This window comes from Pangasianodon hypophthalmus, chromosome 2, assembly GCF_027358585.1.
Source record: "Pangasianodon hypophthalmus isolate fPanHyp1 chromosome 2, fPanHyp1.pri, whole genome shotgun sequence".
Taxonomy (NCBI): domain Eukaryota; kingdom Metazoa; phylum Chordata; class Actinopteri; order Siluriformes; family Pangasiidae; genus Pangasianodon; species Pangasianodon hypophthalmus.
The window spans coordinates 11,924,552-11,944,557 of NC_069711.1; the positions used below are offsets into that span (position 1 = coordinate 11,924,552).

At 39.4% G+C, this 20,006-nt stretch overlaps 1 protein-coding gene across 1 annotated transcript; it reads right to left on the minus strand.

The window, feature by feature from the left end:
* Window positions 1–577: 577 nt before the first annotated feature.
* epha2a (eph receptor A2 a) lies at window positions 578–12,434 on the minus strand. The gene is made up of 17 exons (XM_026915754.3): window positions 12,271–12,434; window positions 11,760–11,827; window positions 9,566–10,229; window positions 5,350–5,505; window positions 4,891–5,223; window positions 4,643–4,770; window positions 4,382–4,559; window positions 4,168–4,270; window positions 3,911–3,966; window positions 3,629–3,754; window positions 3,215–3,400; window positions 3,014–3,075; window positions 2,692–2,901; window positions 2,411–2,560; window positions 1,996–2,189; window positions 1,678–1,833; window positions 578–1,375 (listed from the first exon to the last, which is right to left on the minus strand). The coding sequence occupies exons 1-17, from the start codon at window positions 12,344–12,346 to the stop codon at window positions 1,264–1,266; spliced, it is 2,958 nt and encodes a 985-aa protein (XP_026771555.2). The 5' UTR covers window positions 12,347–12,434; the 3' UTR covers window positions 578–1,263.
* Between the last annotated feature and the right edge of the window lie 7,572 nt (window positions 12,435–20,006).

Consider the following 20,006-nt stretch of genomic DNA (forward strand, 5'->3'; position numbering starts at 1 on the left):
TGCTTGTTGTGGTGAAGGGTGGGACTGGGTCAGATAAAGCCAAAGGTCACATATATACAGAGGTCATTAAGTGCTTCATTTTAATGGCTTCATAACTTTTGGCCGCTGAGGCGTGTCTTTTCCTTGTTGAAGATTTCCAACCCACAGTACTGTGGGGACTAGTGCTAAATGAGTGCCAAATTGCCCCAATGTAGTGAATTTACACAGTAGAAGTATTGTTAATCCTCACTGCTACTCCTTAGTTGTTTGCAGTATACTGAATTGAATGTGTATCCTGCCCAATTTAGCTTGTTTAAAAGTCTGCATTAGTTCCTGAGTCTTTGATTCTAAACTAAACAGCTTGAGTCCCAGGCTCCATTAACTGAATAAGTCCATAACCGCATGTCTTTTTAAAAAAAAAAAAAAAAAAAAAAAGTGAGAGAAATTCATTTGGATTTTCACTGAAAATAGACTATTATTGTAAGAAAATTTACAACCGCTAATCCCTCCCCTTACCCTATAAAGTTTTAACTGAGACGTACATTACTAGGCTAAATCCTCTCTCATGGACAATCGGAAAAAAATTAAATAGGCTTCATGGATTAAATATCAGCATTTAATAATTACACAATATTTATGGAACATTTGAACACTTTAGACAACAGCTCTACAAACAGACAATAAATAAAAAACACACAATAAATATTAAATAATCAAAAAAGAGCTGAAATAATATATGTAAACATATTGTCTCTCATTATGGTATAGAATATACCCTTCAGTTTAATTTTTAGACATATTCAATGGTTTAAGCATCTGCTATCTAGATTCTAACCTTTATACTACAAAAAAACTAAAATAAATCTCAACATGTTCAATGAGTTATTTGTAATACAAAACTCATAGCTCTCTTAGTTTACCACCCGCCCTTGACAGATGTTCTGTAGTGCCACACTCCTGATGTGCAATTAAACATCAAGCTAAACTTTCAATTTGGCCAGCATTTGAAATGAGGGCACACAAAGGAGTTTTGTCACAAAACTGTATACAGTTATAAAATGCACAACAGTGAAAAAATAACAGTAAAAATATCAGGTCAATTTTCAGTCATTATTCAATTGCTAATTGGTCCATTTATTCACAATGGGAGTCCATTTCAGTAGAGAGGGGCATTCTGCATATTTGTCAACCAGCCCAGTGCAAACTGAGTTTAAGATCTGAGGCCAGTTTGGCTGTGTTCATTAAGAGTTTAGTAGAATGCAGCTCTGGTGATGAATCTTAGTGTCACACTGCAAAGACATCCACGGGACCTGCAGTGGGCTCCTGAAGACCCAGAATGCTGTAGGCCATTCTTTTCTGATGACCTGGCAACCGCACCCCAATCTTCTTGATATCCCTATATAAGCAAACAAGAGATAAAAGATGGGTGAGATTGGTATGAAACAAGATTATAGTGTTATATAGTTAATAGTTTTGGTAGGAAAGTCCTTGCCCTTTAATTGCACTTACAGGCTTTCCACTAGAGAGCACATGTCTTTAAATAACTGAGTCATATACACCTTCCCTTCAAGACCATGTACTGTAGGCGTCTAACCACTGCAAGTTGTGTGTGTTCTTGAAGAAAAGTAAGCTTATTTGTGTGTGTGTGTGTGTGTGTGTGTGTGTGTGTAGGGCTGTCTGTGTGTGTGTGTTACTTACTCAATCTTCAAGTGCAACACCTGCTCCATGGTGGCAATTCCAGCATGGGCAAAGGCTTCTTTATACTGGTCCATCTTCATAGACTCTAACCATTCATCCACAGACCTGAAGGGGCTGCCATCATTTCCACTAGTGCTAGGCAGGCGAATAGACACTCTGTGGGAGTAAAAACGTAAGTAGATTGATTAAACCCATCACTTACGAGACACACCTCACACAGGCTATTTCTATCCCATAATCATTCCAACTGCATTTGTTTTGTTCAACCTTGTATAAATATTTATATTTCTCCCATATTATATGAGCAGTGACTCCTACCGTAGGTCTATGTTGGCAACTGCTGTAAGGGACTCAGGACTGCGCAGTAGTTTGTCCAGAACATTGACAATATCGAGGAAGCGTGGGCGTTTGGAGTGGTCCTGCATCCAGCACTGTAGCATTAACTGGTAAATAGCAGATGGACAGTCCATCGGTGCCGGCAGTCTGAACCCTTCGTGTATGGACTTCATAACCTGAGATGCAGACCGGAAAACAGGTCACCATCTTGCTATTTAAACCCACACCCAATGAGTAACAGCTCTTGATTAAACAACTTTAAGCACACAGACATCTCTATACACAGCCTGTATATTCATAGAATAACCCTTTGGTACATGTTTGGCTTTGTGTATTTTTCTTCATTATGATGAATCCTAAATGAAATTATCTAACATTCGGAGTAAAAGTGATGTACCTCATGATTGCTCATGTCCCAGTAGGGTCTCTCTCCAAAAGCCATCACCTCCCACATGACAATACCAAAACTCCACACATCACTGGCAGAGGTGAACTTCCTGTACGCTATGGCCTCTGGTGCTGTCCAACGAATGGGAATCTTTCCTCCCTAAGAAACAAAATGAAAACAGATTATGTAACTAAAGTGTGTTATGGAGCCATTCTATATTGTACTGTTGTTATGTACTTCTAATCTAAATTGAAGCTACAATATTAAACATAACTATTAAAGTAGCTTACAGTGGTGGTATAGGTGCCTTCCGGATAGTCTTCTAACACGCGTGACAGCCCAAAGTCTGACACTTTGCATTCCAGGTTTCCATTTACCAGGATGTTGCGTGCAGCTAGATCTCTGTGCACGTAGTTCATATCTGACAGATACTTCATCCCTGCTGCAATGCCACTAAGCATGCCCACCAACTGGTATGAGGACAACTCCTCATCATGGTCCTACAAATTAAAGTACAGGGATGTTTATTCATATGAGTTTATTCATAAGAAAATAACCAGAAATATCACAATACAGTAAATCCAAACGTGAGCTTTAGGATGTTCAACCTACCCGCAAGTACTGATCCAGAGCTCCATTTTCCATGTACTCTGTGACTATCATAGCATGTTTGACTGAAATGAAAGCAACAGAAGCATCCAATTAGAATATGACAACACAGTCATCGGTCACTGCCATATGACGTGCTTTACATGTTAAATGACTCGGCTGAGTGGGTGCATTGCGAGCCATGGTGATAGAGTTGACACGTACATTTGGTGACAACCCCCTCCAGACGAATGATGTTCTGATGGGAGAACTGGCCCATGATGCTGGCCTCGCTCAGGAATTCCTGCCTCTGCTTTTCTGTGTAGCCAGGTTTCAGTGTCTTTATTGCAACGGCCACCTCATTACGGCCTGGCTGCTTCAGGACACCACGGTACACTTCACCAAACTCTCCTATGGGACAAATAAAGAGGCAGGATTTATGAATTGCTTTTACAGTATATATAACATTAATATCAACAGAAAGTAATTGAATGCATGACTTGGGTGTTTCCTGAACTAATGGGCAACTTGGATTTTAATGAATGGAAAAACATTCCAACTCCAACCTTATTCTCCAACCTTACAGTATTCTGGTATTCGAAATAATAGTAATAATAATGTGATTATTTGCTAAATTACCTGCTCCAATGACTTTCTGCTTAGTAATGTGATTGGGCTGAATTTCACTGGCAAACTTAAGGATAGCCGTGCAGGGGTCCTCATAGGTGTGTGGGTCCACATAGGTCTTCAGAGGCTGATGTTTTTCTGTGGAACAGGAAGAGAACATGTTTAATGCCTTTAAGATATATTGTAAATAACATATAAGATAGACATATGGGATAGAGTGTATATATACATATATATATACAATCAAATATATATAAAACAACATTAATGAAGTTATACTGGGCTATGTCGTACCTGGACACGAGAAGTAGTTGCCCCCTGTTCTCTGCCGGATGCGTGAATTTAGCCTCCTGATAAGAAAAAGGGCAAAGTCGAAATTATATTTGCACATCAGTGTTCAAGCTTGTACTGTAATGAGACAAGCTTCATATTTTCATATTGCTCTTTAATGTAAACAGGGTGGAGAGGGTGAGGCTACCTTTGAAGAGGAAATATGATAAGAACATAGTGAGGAGGAGGAAAAAGGAAGAAAGCATGAAGGATTCTCTAACCTTTTGTGTAGAAGTAAAATGACCACCACGATAAGCAACATGACACCGCCTCCAGCAATGGCTCCCATGACAATCATGGAACTGCCCTGTGCATGCGACTCAGCTGTTGGACAGATACGAGGCATCTGGTTACACACAATTCTCTACTTCTGCATTATTTTAGGACAAGAATATCACCAAGCAAACACACACCCACACACATTCACACACTTACCCATGGGCAGGGTCTCAAATTCGTGTTCTGCACTCTGGCTGCTAGGATGGCCCTCTGGTGTTAAAGTCTGAACACGGAACACATACTTAGTGCCAGGTAAGAGGTCACTAATCTGCACCGAGTTCTTGTCCAACCTCAGAACATTGTATGTGGTGACGTCCTGCTCTCCCTTATTGTCCTATTCGAAAGAGACATCGTAAGCCCATGTGAAACAAGAGGCAAACAGACTTTTCAATCAAACACTGCGATTAACCTACATACCTTCATGCGGTACATAAGCTCATAGTGAGGAGAATGATGGGAAGTTGTGTGTTGGTCCACAGCCCAGGACAGAGAAAGACTACTAGGGGTACGATCCACTACTCGGAGGAATGTTACCTTAGGAGGCTCTGTGATGAGAAAGGCATAAAACAGTTTTAAAACATTTCACTTGCTAACATCGTACTGTTTCATTTTATTGAATAAACAAAGACCTACTTTTACTTAAAATGTAATGCTGAAGTTTATACCTGTGAAGTGTAGCACAGTTGTGATGCTGGCAGTTGATTTTTGAGGGCTCAAATGGGACACTCCATTCAAGGCTTCCACTTTGAATGTGTAGTTGATGTGAGGCTCAAGCTCACTGACTATAACCTCCGGCTCACGTAGAGATGTATGTGTAGGCTCGAAGCGCACCCTCCCTCCACACGGTGCACAAATGGCACCATTACAACGCTCACACACCACATTGTATACAATGTCAGTCCTGCCACCTGTGTTAGATGGAGGTCTCCAGGTCAGCTGTACGCTCCCTGCTGTTAGGCGATGAGCGGCCTTCAGGTCTTCTGGTGGAGTAGGTGGACCTGTGAGAGTGACAGATTGCGGGAGTGAAGGACTGAAAGCTATCTGTACCTCACAAACAACAACAAATCTTGAGTAAAAAGAGAGTGGGAAGTGTTAACTCAAGCTCTGCAGCCAGAAACACTCACTAGAACATGGAGCAGAGCTGGGGTCTGTGGCTGCTCGGTAAAATCCTTCCAAGCAGGGACACTGGAGTGCACCAGGACCTGAGTGCTGTGTGTTTGCTGGACAGACTTCACACGGCTGGCTGGAATCTGAGCTCTTGTAATAGCCTCCATCACATGCTAAAAAAAGATAGGAAAGGCAAGTTTTCAAACATGTCGTTCAGCCATGCAAGAGCAAACTGTGAAAAAAAATCTACCAAAACAATATTATCTTATATAAGGCTTTCCCATACTACATATGAGCCACTGAGCATGCCTTTTTCCAGTTTTATTATTGAATCTTCTCTCTCTACCTTGCCACATGGTATGCAAGAGTGGAATGGGTTGATGAAGAGACTTAGTTAAGTTGGGATTTCATCAGACTCAACATCTATTTAAGTGATAGAGCCGCAGGAGGCTGCTGTTATCCCCTCTCCCCATCTGAGAGGAACAATAGGGGCAAAAGGATTCACACCAACTAAGCTACAGGCAGGATGAATCCATCAACGACAACACAAATCCTCACAGCATATACTTATCAAGACAACAGACCTGCAGTGATTCTAGCTTCTAACAAAAGCGAAGCAGTTACGGGCATGTGAAAAAAAAAAATCATTCAGGCAAGTTAAAGCGCTGAATAAAAGAATGCTAACAGAAAGGTTTTGAGCCCTGCAGGTGAGCTATAGTGCACTGTGTGGATGTTGGTTGGACAAAACAGGATGCAGGAATTGTGAGTTTGTATAGGCTTCATCCTCTCCTCCTTTCCTTCCTGTGTCAAGGGATGAGAACATGCTAGCGCAGAGGAACGCAACAGCACTAACAATCACTAGCAAAGAGGATGTAAGGGTCATTTTGAAGCACATGAACAGTACAGAGAGGTGGTTGGTGGTGATATATGTACATTTAATGACCATGAGAAACTCATAAGCTTGCAAAAAAGTTTCTATAGAAGGGGGGCTTCTTCTGAATGAGTATGTGACCTCCCAGGGGGTCAGTCTTTCAGCCTCCGTTTTAAGGAAAAGAGTCTGAGTTTGACGAGCAGTAGGTGGTGCATGCGTGCGTGTGTGTGAATGGGAACTTGGTCTTAGGGATTGCTGACAGCAGTACTCTCAAGGGGATTTTCTGTGGGGGTTTGTGTATTTGCTGTGTGTTTGCGTTTAAGAGAGTATGAATGGGGGGGTGGGGGTGGAAGAGATGTTCGCATAAGAAAAGCAGCCTCCCTTTCCATGCTGTTTGAAGTTGGGAGTGAGCAGAAAACTCCCCCTCCATTCTTCACCCCTAACGTCCGTATCTGTTCTGAGAGAGGAGCTTTGAGTTTTAAATTAAAGCTATCTAGCTGCCATTTAAACTGATTTAATACTGCTTCTCCAGCACTGCAGAACAAAGAATTCATTTCTAATAGTTCTTGGAAATTACAAAGTCAACAAGTCCACACTTAACATTACAAATATGTAGATGGCTTACTCGTAATGCTTTTTATGTCACAACCTGAAATACATGCAGATTGTGTGAGCTTTGGCTTAAGCGGTAACATATTTGCTTTCAGCTCACTGTGGGTGGTTAAGCTATGATGAACATCACTGTGTAGGAAGAGTTTAGAAAAATGACTACGTGTTATAACACAAAATATCTTTGTTGTTGTTATCTCCTAGCAGTTTGATTCATGTGTCGGGAGACTGACAAACAAGATAAGGCTGAGCAATACTACAGATTTGGCCCTCTGAAGTCATTTCTTCACAAGACACCACACAAAGGAACTAGTCAGGGTCATGTAGGTGGAAGAGTCAACAGTTAAAACAATAAAGTTACCATTGTAAAGTGCTCTGGAAATGTCAATTTTCAGACAAATTACTGGTCTTGAAAGACATGTGAATGTTCTATTTTTTTTCTAACCTATTAACATTATCTTAACATAATGTATCTAATTAGAACAAGTTGAAGACACACCTATTGCTAATCATTACACTAATCTCTCCTAATCTTCTGATGTCATTGTTTATAGAGCCTTATCGGCATTATAAACCAGTCATCATAATGAAGCAGGGAGGGAGCCGGACGTTCCATCATAAATCAATGAAATGCTATCTTCCCTACAAAATCAGATGGCCTAAATACACTCTGATCTCTGGGAAACAGAAACATTAAGCAGCCACATGACCCACAGAATTCCCCTACTCAGTATCGCTGTAAACCTACTAATCAGTCACCACCCCCCACTCCAGCCTGGCATCCAATCACAGGAGGGCCTGATGAAGACTGGCAGGTGGCGATAAGCCTGGAAGAACAGAAGTCGCACACAAAGAGCCGCTCGTAAAACTCCAATGAGAACAATGTCACCAGCAACATTATTGTCTCCATAGTTGTTTAGGCGTAAGCACCTTCTCTTTCACCAAAAGCCTGAATGCCTTCTGCTCAAGGGTAGTTCAGCTGACCCAATTAACTTTAATGTTCATAGCCTTTTAACAAGCCAAACGCTGCAAACCATAAAGTGTTAAGTGAGCAACATAAAAAAATGAATGCAACAATAGGTGATGAGTAGAAAGCATTCAGTTTAACAATGAGTAGCGCAGAAGTGTTTGAAAAAAAAAAAAGGAAACGTGTGAAGTCTGGGCATGTACTTTCGTTCCTGACTAGTGCTATCATACAATGATAACAAGACGCTCCTCTCATAGTCACATTCCTCCCCCAGGCCTCCTCATTCAGCCATTGATTGAAGGTGGGCAAAAACATTTGGAGCGTCTCCTAGAAACAACGGAATGTCCGAAGGTTTCGGAATCTACCCTTTTCCACAGACCTGCATACCAGTAAAACCTCCCAATCCCTGATGAAGCCAGTGTCCGTTTCAGGTGCAGCTTGATGGATCCTGTTAGAGCACCAGAAGTCAGGGTCTCCAGAACATTCCTTCCTGTGTTTTGCCCTTCCGTATTATTTCAATACACTGTTGCCCATTAGGAGAATTACTTCACTTTATGTGTAAGATTTTTTTATTGTTTGCAACTGAGGGAAATGATCTTAATGCCCAACAATTTTGGAAACTGAAAAGACACACAACAATTAAAACATGTAAAATGAGGTTTTGCTTTTGATGAGCAGGCAAAAGCTTTAGGAATTTGACTTAACAATCCCTCCTTTATCCTTGATAGGATTTAGGGTTACAGTTAGTCAGCATGAGAAAAAACCAACGTTTCAACACCACTGACTAAACCTATATTTCCCACCACTACAAAAGCTATCCAGAGAGCTGAAGCCCTCAATTACATGATAACTGAGTCAGTGTAGCGAGGGTGTGCCAAGTCTTCCCTGTAATCTGTGGTAAAGTGTAGTCATAGAAACACACACACAGAAACAAGGTAGTATTCAGGTAATTCTAGGCCTGTCCACTGAGTCATATCAGCTGCCGGATGACATGAGAATTCACACCAGAGAAACGCCTGGAAAAAACCCAAATTCCTAAATCCTTCTGTCACTTTAGCCTAAAATGGATCAAACCAGCTTATTCATTTTATTACAACAAGATCTCAAATTAGAAAGAACGAGGGGATTTAGTACCCTTTGTCCTCTTTATATTCTTTCCTTTGTTTTATTTCATTATAAAAAAAATTCTGAGTGTCTTTTAGGATTCTATTCATTTTCTCTTATGTTGGGAACCTATAAAGCCAGTTCTGCCATTATTGTCTTTCTACACTGATACACTTGCACACACACAAACACACACTTCCCCACTGGTAACCTGGTATCTTTAAACTTCCTTCCTAAAGCAATAAACTCTCACGCAGATCTGAAATAAAATGCGAGCAGGTGAAAGGGTGTGGACAAGACTGGCATTCCTTTACACTGAAGTCATGTTCTCTGTCTCCAGTGTGCTCACAGGCAACTTGTTAGACAGCTCTTTGGTAACAGCATGACATGATAAGGCATCTTAGCACACACACACTTATTCAGAAACTCACACTGGCAGCCCACCCACAAAGCCCTGCAGTTGTTCCTCAACCATCAAACCACTGACTGCTTTACAAGGTTTTTTTTAATTAGAACTCAACCTTGATTTAAGGGGATTTAGTGGCTCAAGATAAAACAGTCAGCCATATACTAACTGCAGTGCTTTTACAACAAAAAATAAAAAAAGAAATAGAGTGGTATTTCACTCACTTTAAAACATTATTCAGGCACTACCCCACACACTGCATTATTACTCGCTTACCTTGGCAGGTCTGTCCCACAGCCTGATAGCCGGCTCTGCAGTAGCACTGCCCGACAGGAACCACCCATTCTCCTTCAGCTGTGCAGTACATGCGAGGAGGTGCCTGGCCAACGGTCACTGCATTTTTCACACATGATCCCTCCACCTCTGTTAGAGCTGTTGCAGTCACACGCTCAGGAAAAGTAGCCAGGTTGCGCTGGACGGCCGAACAGGTGGTGTAGAACACCCTCACGTCCAACAGAGCCACACAGGCACCTACGTCTTGAAAAGCCAGGTAGAAGCCTCGTCTAGATAGTGGTCCAATGCTCCGCGTCTCCATATTCACCCTCAGTGATGATCCTCCACCACCCCTCTTTGCTGTCACTTCATCTGGGGCCACTGTGGCGATCTTACGGAACTGACCTTTCCGGAAACTGGTGCCCACGTCCATGTCCGTTTCATACAGGTAGAGGCCGAAGGTTTCACGGCAAGAGGGCGAGGTGCCATCAAAAGTGTTGCAGTCACGGACAACAAAACGCAGCTCCACAGAGACACGCGAGGCTTCAAGAGGACGCTGGATGAAGGTGGTACGAAGCCAATTGTCCTGTTCAGTGTCAGAGGCCACATTACACACGCTGTAGGTGTAAAGGAGGGAGCCATTCACCACTGTCTGGACAACTTCCCACTGAGTGACAGAGAAAGCACAAGGCAGAGGGAAAGGTCTGCAGTTAGTATACTAATATTACTTATAAAGTATACTAATATTATTATAAGTACATTATGATGCATTACATTCTATAGTGTAAGTACAAAGAGAATAAAGCAAATTATAATTACAAATTTTTATTACATTTTTTTTGTAATTTTATATATTTCATAATTTGTAATATTGCAATTATTCTTTCATGACTTATACATTTTGTCTTTTCTCACGATGTTGCATACTGCAATTCTCACATAACAGACATGTGAGTGTGGAAATTGCATATCTAGGCATATCTTTTCTTAGACCTACTAAAGGTGTATCAAAGAGAGGAAAGACAGACTGTCCTTAATGAAACAAGGCTCTTTCTTTAGTTATCCCTACTTATAAACCTTCCACTTCCCTCAGCTCCCCCAAAAGCACTTGAACAGCAGATCAGGCCAGGCATGCAAACCTCAAAGACCTTGTGTGGACAGAGTGGCTCAAGAGCTCAGAGATTCCAGGCAAGGCCTCCAACATCAGAACAAGAAAATGACAGGACTAGTCTCCAAAGGAGTAATTAAAGCCCCCCCATCCCCACCCTGAGAGTGTGAATGCCTTGAACTTGCCCTCAAACCTACACAGCCATCTCCTTGGCTCTACAGGTTTAAGAGAACAAACTCGGAGTGTAAATCTCTCATAAGGCTCTGGAGCCACAGAAGGAATCTACAGACGATTCTTTTAATCCCAGTAGCTCACGGAAGTAAAAGAGCTCGCCGCTGCCCCTGACCATGTCTCCATTTCCTCCAGTTCCTCAGAAAGGAAACTGCATGACTAAAGATAGAGGACCGCACACTCCCTCTAACCCAGGGCTTTGGTGTCTTTCTGTTCCTACTGTATAACAGTAAAACCGTGCCATAAAGCTGTTACACATTATTATATATACATATTTACTGTTACATATTTTATATATATATATATATATATATATATATATATATATATATATATATATATATATATATATACACAATCACATTATTAAATAAGAAATGTCAGTCATGTCATTTTACATTTACATTTACATTTATGGCATTTCGCAGACGCCCTTATCCACAGTGACTTACAAAAGTTCTTTGAAGTCTATCAATAAATATATTCTGATACTGGCTCGCTAGGTCACGAACTGGGAATACCATCAGTCCAAAAGCTCTGTAGGTTAGGTAATATAGTAACAAGCGATTTTAACATGATAAAGAGTTTAACATGATAAACAATTTTAGTTTAACATGATAAACAATTTTAACATGATAAAGAGTGTTAAAGTAATATAGAAGATTTACCACCAGAGAGGACTATCTGAAAAAAATATCTGATAAGTTATTATATGTGTTTTATAAAAAAAGTCATAGCAAAAACAAAAGCCATATTATAAGCCACATTCAACATGAACAACTGGCAAGTTGGGTCTCTGACTCATAGATGCAATGGCTGGAAAACGTGAAGCTTTTCGATAAGCCTAGGCCTACTCACCCCTTCTTCATTTGGTGAAGTCAGCCAGCCCAGCTCTCCTCCAGACGCCTTCATATCCAGCAGAATGTCTAAAAGAAAAGATTTCATTGTATATGTTACAAAGACAATTAAACAATTTCAAATAAGAGGAGACATATAATACATAGGTATTGACTTTTATCTGTTTCATCTGGTGTATGATAATGGCTGTAGTTTCAAACACAAATAACATGACAAAAATACTATAGGCCATGGTGATACCAAGAAATTCACATGTAATTAAACAATAAATATTGATATTTATATTTATAGGCTTCCATTCAACAATGAATATCATCATTTAAACTTTTCAAACCACACAGTTAAAACACCACATTTCACATGACTCAGTAAAACTTCAGTGTCAGTAAAAAAAAGTGTTATGTAGACTATATTATAAAGCTATTTTACAAGAGTACACATGAATGATTTTAAATATTTTACATTTTAAAAGAACTGGAAGAGTCTTTAAAAGGTAGTATTGACTACTTACGTTCCTTGGCTTGGATTAGAATAAATATACTGTTAATAAATAAATAAGAGAACAAAGAGCGAAGGTGGTAATCCATTTTTTAGTTCCTTTTCTGTTTTGTTTTATTTTTTTATCTGAACATTTGCTATAGTCACCGAGCGGTGTGTCCGACACGCGCGCACAACTTTTCCACACTGCGCCGCGAGTCTCATTCATGAGGACTTGAATGACATTAGCTCCGCCCATTGGAATGTCGCCTCAGTGACCAATGAGGAGTGGGCGGAGTCAGAGCGGAGCGCGTGGGCGAGCAGCGCTAGAACTTAGAGATGAGAATTCCGGATCTTTTCAGTGAGTCAGATCATTTGACTCAACTCACCAATAAGAGCCGACTCTTTCGGCTCTCCACCTTAAACCGGACAGTTTGCAAACTTTTGACCAGGGATTATTCTTCTTTGTCTAACTATGGCTTCATTTATATTTTTCGTGATAACTGATTGCCTCCCTTAACACACTTGTCTACATTAGACAGTACAGTAGTGAACACGCAGCAGTGTAGCGGATCCTCCCTGCATGCTTCCTCTGTACACGCGCTCATATTTGCGAGTCGACTCTCAACGTTCACCAAAAATACTCGGTTCAAAGAGCCGATTCGCGAGCCACACATCACTAGCTCGAACTTCCTGCACGGATTCGGATGTTTGACTTTGCTCATTTCTGAGACATCAGTAAAGTCCTTTATGTACACAGACTGTTTGGCCGAAAGGGAAAGGCGGCGCAGGCTACAAACCCTTTTCCAGTTTCTTCCACCCCAATCTGAGTTCAAAATACAATTTTATTACTGCAAAAAACTTTAATCTAGACTTTATTCCAAATGTCATGGTACCATACTTTTAATATTACCGTAAATTCAGATACACTATATGGCCAAAAGTATGTGGACATCTGACCATCACACACACATATGGTTCTTCCCTAAACTGCTGGCACAGTTGGAACACACAATTGTATAGGATGTCATTGTATGCTGTAGTATTACAATTTCACTTTACTGTAACTAAGAGGCCCATACATGTTCCAGCATGAAATGCCCCGTGCACAAAGCGAGGTTCATGAAGACATGATTTGCCAAGTGGACGAACTCGAGTGGCCTGCACAGAGCCCTGACCTCAACCCCACTGAACACCTTTGGGATGAAGTGGAACACCGACTGCACGCCAGGCCTCCTCACCTGACATCATTACCTGACCTCACTAATGCTCTTGTGGCTGAATGAGCACAAATCTCCACAGCCATGCTCCAAAATCTCATGGAAAGCCTTCCCAGAAGAGTGGAGGTTATTATAATATCAAAAGTGGAACTAAATCTGGAATGGGATGTTCAACAAGCACATATAGGTGTGATGGTCAGGTGTCCACAAACTTTTGGCCATACAGTGTATATTAGGACAGTTTTTAAATTTCCAACTTGTCCAAGCTTGCTGTTAATAAAACAATACCCCAACCCATGATGCATTTCTGAAATCCTCAAGGGGTTGACTAGCTACATGTGAAGAGAAAATGTTTCTGTCGTATTCTAAAGAAGCATGACTTACCCTTGTCAAGACTGATTGAAAACAAATTTTAAGTGATCACCTGGGACAGAGTTTTGGTAATTTAGGACACATTTTCAGGTATTTTCCTTTGTCCTTAATGGCATATTTAAGATGTGATTTATTTATAACATACAATAAATAAATAAAATTAATAAATCAAATTTAAATAACAGGAAATGAAAAAAATCTTCAAATTCACCATTAACACATTGTAATATTGTATGTAGGCTAAAAAAAAGATTACATATTAAAACGTCACATTCTGCAATCTCTAAAATTATACGAATCAGTACACACACAAAAAAAAATCTCTGCATACTAGGTCTTATGTATACATGCATCATAAATAATAAATAAATAAATAAACAAACAAACAAACAAATAAATAAATAAATATATATATAATATGTGGAATGTATTGGTCATGACAATTTTATAACCTTATGTAAAAAAAATTATTATTTTGGGGTTATTTTGGGGTCAACAGCTTGTTGATTCTAGCCACACCCCCTTATGTGATGTCAGATGAATTAAGTCATGTAATTTATATCAAGCACTTCCATTGCTAGGGCTTAGTAACATAGGTTTTAACTTTTACTTACCAGGAAAATCAATGCTGCTTAGTTAAACTGTCCCAATATACCTGAATTCTACACATTGCTACTCAAGGCTACAGTTCTATTAACATAAATCTTGTTTAGCATGGTAGGAGAATATGTAGTTTTTGGACTTGTGTATTTCTTCCTGTTTACTAACCTCCAAAATCAAATTTGAAAACTTAAAGTGTTGGATCAGGAAAGTGTATGATTATTTAAATGTTTTGTGTTTGTTTGTTTGTTTGTTTTTGTATTCAGACCATTTCTGCACAGCAAGATCATATTTAAGAAGAGAAAGAGTTATTCGTATATGGTTGTGTAAACTAAACATGTAGAAAATGTGCCCCCCCCTTCAGAATTCCCACGATAAAAGGGGAAGGGGTCGAGTGGGAGTACCATCATGAATGAATCACCACTAATGACTTCAAAAGCTATGAATATGTAGACATCGAAATACGTCACACAATGGTGTCGCTGGGCAACACAGAGGAATTCTGTAGTCAGGTCTTTTTTGTTCAGCAGTCTGTCAAGAGTCCCGTGACCCGAGCGTCAAAGAGAGCTGACTTCTTCTCAAGAGCTTAGGAAGCTGCCTGCATTGTGCTAGTATTATGAATATTCATTAGACAGAAGCTGAATGAAAGATCTCTCCTGTAATTTTAGGCAAGCTCAGGCAGACGTTCATGTGGATTCGACCTGAGTGAAATAACACTTCATATGCAAGTTTTAGATGAGGGTCAAGAAAACATGTACGACTTTTCTATATTTCTTTTTCAGTGGAATGTTGGAAGTCATTTTCATATCTTGGGGTCCTAGAAGTGCTCATATAAAGAGGATGATTAATGACTTTGGTTTGTTTGGTTTGTAGGGGCAAAACACTCGTGTTACGAAGGGTGTTTTTCTTCAGCAAATGAGGTGCCACGTCCGTTGAGACATGCTCACAATGAGAAGGTCTCCTTTTCTCTCAAGGGCCATGTGTGAAGCAGGAGCCTGGGGTTTTCCACCTCACTCCTACTATTCTTCACAGCATAGCCGGCTTCTTTTCTTCTTTCTCCCCCTCTGCTGCACCCTGTGCCACACATCCACCCTTATAAAAGCGTTCGCGCCAGGAGGCTGGGCTCAGGCTTAAGGGGTCACAGAACCAACAGAGCGAGGTCATTACGCTTACCCACCCCTCCTGCCTCCCACTTGTCTCTCCTTTCCAGAAGCTCTCAGCCCAACAGAGAAACCCAGAGGCACTACTCCTTTGTGTGCAGCGTTGAGTGTGTCTGCTCCCCAAATGCTTTGTTAACAATCGAGACACACTGCTGAACTCCACTCTCGGGTGGTGGCATGAGATATGTGTTTGAGACATATGGGGGGTTGTTAACACATTTTTCACTCCATGGTTAACAAAATAGTTCTCAAGGTCTGTGCTATAAGTTTAATCCCAAATGTCAACATTGATGGGATTTTAAGTTTATAAATGTCTTTATTTTGAGGCTTTGTTGTATTTTCACATTAGAATTTCCATCAATATAAAAATTACTAAAAGCAGTATCAATGTGTATATGCAAACACATACAGTCTGTCAGTGGACAAGTCAACGATGTTTGATGTAATGGCTTTGTACTCCGGAAATCTGCATTTGAAATGAAACTTCACCAATTAAAAAATGTCATCCTTAAGTGGACATTGTGTAAAGTCATAACAAATAAATTGGGTAGGAATTATAGCCCTTTTCAAAGTTTTATAAGAAACTGGATGATTAGCTGCTAATTTTCTTGAACATGTGTGTGTGTGTGTGTGTGTGTTGGGGGGCCATTTTTTGCTTTTTGATCTTGGTGGGGACCATATGTCCCAACAAGGATAGAAATATTTGACAGTTTTGACTTTGTGAAACATTTGGCTGGTCATCACAGGGAAAACTGCTTTTTATTTATTTATTTTTTTTAAAAAAAGCACCTTTCCTTTTGGTTATGATGTTAAGGTTTTGGTAAGATTTAAGTTTAGGCATAGCATTAGTTAGCTGTATTAATCATTATGACAAGGCCATTATGGAAGGTCCTCAAATGGATAGTAAGATATGCATCTAGATATGAATCTAGAAATACTGAAGTTTCTACTTGTGGTATTTACATCTGGAATGCAGCTGTGACTCATTTTATGACAATATATTAGTAAATTGGGACATAACGATTTAAAAATCAGTAATCAGAGAAAGGAATTTCACAATTAAACACAATGGGGACAAGCAGAAAGAGGCAAAACTGCTAAAGTTGACACTGTACAATTAATACAACACACACACACTGCTATTTAAACAAGTGTACTTTAATGAGTATACACACTTTTTTGCCAGTTGTCTTGTTTGTACAACCTGTAGAATCCCTATTCACATTTCTGCACTAGCTTTGATTGAGGATTTCTAGTTAGCTTTGTTTGGGGTTTTCCTTTAATATTAGCTAGGTAGATAACTATCTATTAAAAAGTAGATAACTATCTACTTTTTAGACAGTTTTAGAAATGTTTTTAATGTTAGCTAACTAGTTTTTATTGGGGATTTTTTCTGATGTTAGATAGTTAACTCATTTTCATTGGCGATATTCTTTAAAGTTAGCTACCTATCTTTGTTTGGGGATTTTCTTGAGCAATATCTAGTTAGCTTTGTTTGGGATTTTTGTGTGCTAGTTTAGCACAGTTAATTCCTCTTAGCCTAGAACTGAACTACCAGTTAGAGTCTTTGAACAACCTGGGATACATATTACATTGCTGCTGAATTGCTTTGACTTTCAATTGTAAATTTAGTGTCTAACATGTACTTTTGAAACAGTGCAGTAAACATGACAGTATACATTCATATGCGCACTTTTGTGTACTCAGCTTGACTGGAATTTCACACTGCAGTTGGAACAAAGCGCTAACTGGAAGGAAGGCAAGTGTCAGGTTGGCAGTCGGAAACAGGGATATTGGACTGAGGCAAGAAGTGTGGGTGATCTTCAACACAATAGCCCTCCTGGTGGCCTGAATAGCTGTCTTTAACACTCACACACATACATGCGTGCACACACACACATCACACAGAAGTGCTCTGTTGCAATGGTATTATAGTGACAGCTGGGATCACTGGTTTCTTCAGAGGTTCTCTTACACTTGTCATACAAACAGGAACTCTGTCCTCTTGTTTACTGTTTTTCTCACTTTGACCTCTTTGTCACTAGCTGGGAGGCCTTACTGTGAAACCCCCACTTACACACACATACTCACTCACAGAGAGAGAGAGAGAGAGTAGAAGGCCATTAAAAATGACTATGAACATAAGGTATGACTTTCGTTTGTGCACCCTTTTGCTATCTCTTCTATCATTCTATGTTGAAAATACGTGCTGAAAAATGAACTCTTCAGCCCTACAGCTATTCAAGTGTCAGATGTCCCACTCCACTCAGGTAAAATGTCCACCTGTTCAGCTAAAGTTGGCCAGTGACAAAACCATCACTCTGAACAAAGCAAAACACTCTCTGTGCTATACTTCACCTGTAGTCAAAAATAGCATTACGAGAAATTCTTTGAAAAAAATGTGTGTGTGTGTGTGTGTGTGTGTGTGTATGTATGTGTGTGTGTGTGTGAATAATACAGCAATGAATGTTTGCTACGGTTAAAACGCTTTAATAATAATCACATAAACAAAAAGAATAGAAATTAAATTAACAGTAATTACAATAAAATTCACATTAAAAACAAAACTTTTTTAATGTTCTGTGTATATGTGTGAGAGAGACCAAAAGTGGTAAGTAGCTCTGTTCAACTTTTGTATGTTGCCTTAAAACCAGTACACAGATCAGTCTATGTGGGTTTAAGTGAGTAAATTTGTGTGTGTGTGTGAGCACAAGTACCTGAATTAGTGCATAAGGATGTTATATTTCTCAAAGCATTCTGTATTATAGAGGTCTTAAAGATATGGATCATGAAATGTCTTAGCGATTGTTGTTTTTCATTTTGCATTTGCAAATTTTGAATGTCAGGACGCTCACCATGTAGTTTTCTGTCTCCAAAAGAAGACAATACCAAGTTTGTCTTGTCAAGGTCACACCAATCAAATAATTCGATACAAGTAGTGTTCTGACAACAGCATGAAACTATTTGCAGCAATTGGCTGTGAAACTTCAAAGAGCTATAACACTCCAATCAGTCCAGCTCATTTTTCCTAATGGCTCAATTTACCTGACTTTATTATTATATGGCTTATTATTATATGACTTTATTTTTATGTAAGTATCATATTATCGTTTTATAGGCTGGCACAGATGTGCAGCTGTTACTGTTTGTGTCTCACAGTTCCATGGTCCAGGGTTCAATCCTGAGTCATCAAAAATATTATATTTTATTTTGTACACACACTTTCACAGACACTGTAGTGCTTAATGGCACTGGAAATATCACCTGTTATATGCCTGTGTCTGAACCACATATGGTCTATGGTATAAACAGGTAGCTTTAGGTTTTAGGGCTTATATTTGTCCTTCGTTTTCAGTCATTGTACTTCTCAGTACAACCTGAACATCTGTCACTTGGAGAAGGTTTCAGATGATTCTGCTATTGTTAGGTGTGTTGTGGATGACAGGAGGGAAGTATCAGAACTGATGGAGTTTTGTGGAGTGCTGTAGAGGAAACGACCTTCATATTAGCATAACAAAAAACAAGAGCGCTTCTCATTCCTTAAATTGCACCTTCCTGTTTCCTTTGCTTGGAACTAAGGACAGGAGGAATCAAGAACAAACATATTCGCCAGATGAGACGTCCTTGCTCACTGATGCATAACTTTAGAGCCACAAGTGAACTGTCTAGTTGTATTAGGCTAACTGTGTAACAGATCTGCCTATAAGCCTATACCACAGTGACTACACTCAGCTGGAAATAAAACATTATTGCATGTTTTAGTATACATGTTCTCATATCACCATTTTTAAAGCAAGACATATTTTAATTCAAGAATTTTATTTCTACACCTTTTGGCATCATTTATATATATATCATCTTATAATAGGTGTAGTATAAAAATGCTACTGACATGACTTTGTATTTAATGTCTTACATTTTCTGTCTGAAACAAGCTGCTGTTTCTGTGTCTGTCTCTGTGACTGTACTGTTTCTGTGTTTGTCTTTTCAAAGTGAAAAAGCTTTAAAATAAAATCAATCAACTTAAAAAGGAGGAGCAACTTGACATAAAGGACATTAACTTTATATTAAAAAACTTCAAATAAAATCAGCCAAAAAAAGAGAAAGAAGCAACTTAAACTCTTGTGTTGTTTGCAAATCAGGCTTCCTCTTAAAACATTATATTTATTATCATGTATTGTTATAATACATCTTTTAAACAGCCCAAATTCCTAGACATTATCACAAGATTTAAATTCCTTTTTAGAGTTTCTGGGGAATAGACCTCACTTACATGACATTATACTTGTTTTTGAGCCAAATAAGAGCAGTTTATGTTTTATGTGAGATAGTGTAGACTAGAGACAAACCTTGCTGATTGATTATCAAAGACAGGTAGGTTAGACTACTTTAGATTAGATTTTTTTTTTCTAATCTTT

Coding starts and splice junctions, on each gene's coding strand:
- epha2a (XM_026915754.3), bottom strand. CDS start 12,346: ATGGATTACCACCTTCGCTCTTTGTTCTCTTATTTATTTATTAACAGT. Junction 2,561..2,691: donor AAGGCACCTATACCACCACT/GTAAGCTACTTT, acceptor TTTGTTTCTTAG/GGAGGAAAGATTCCCATTCG. Junction 2,190..2,410: donor GGGACATGAGCAATCATGAG/GTACATCACTTT, acceptor TCTGCATCTCAG/GTTATGAAGTCCATACACGA.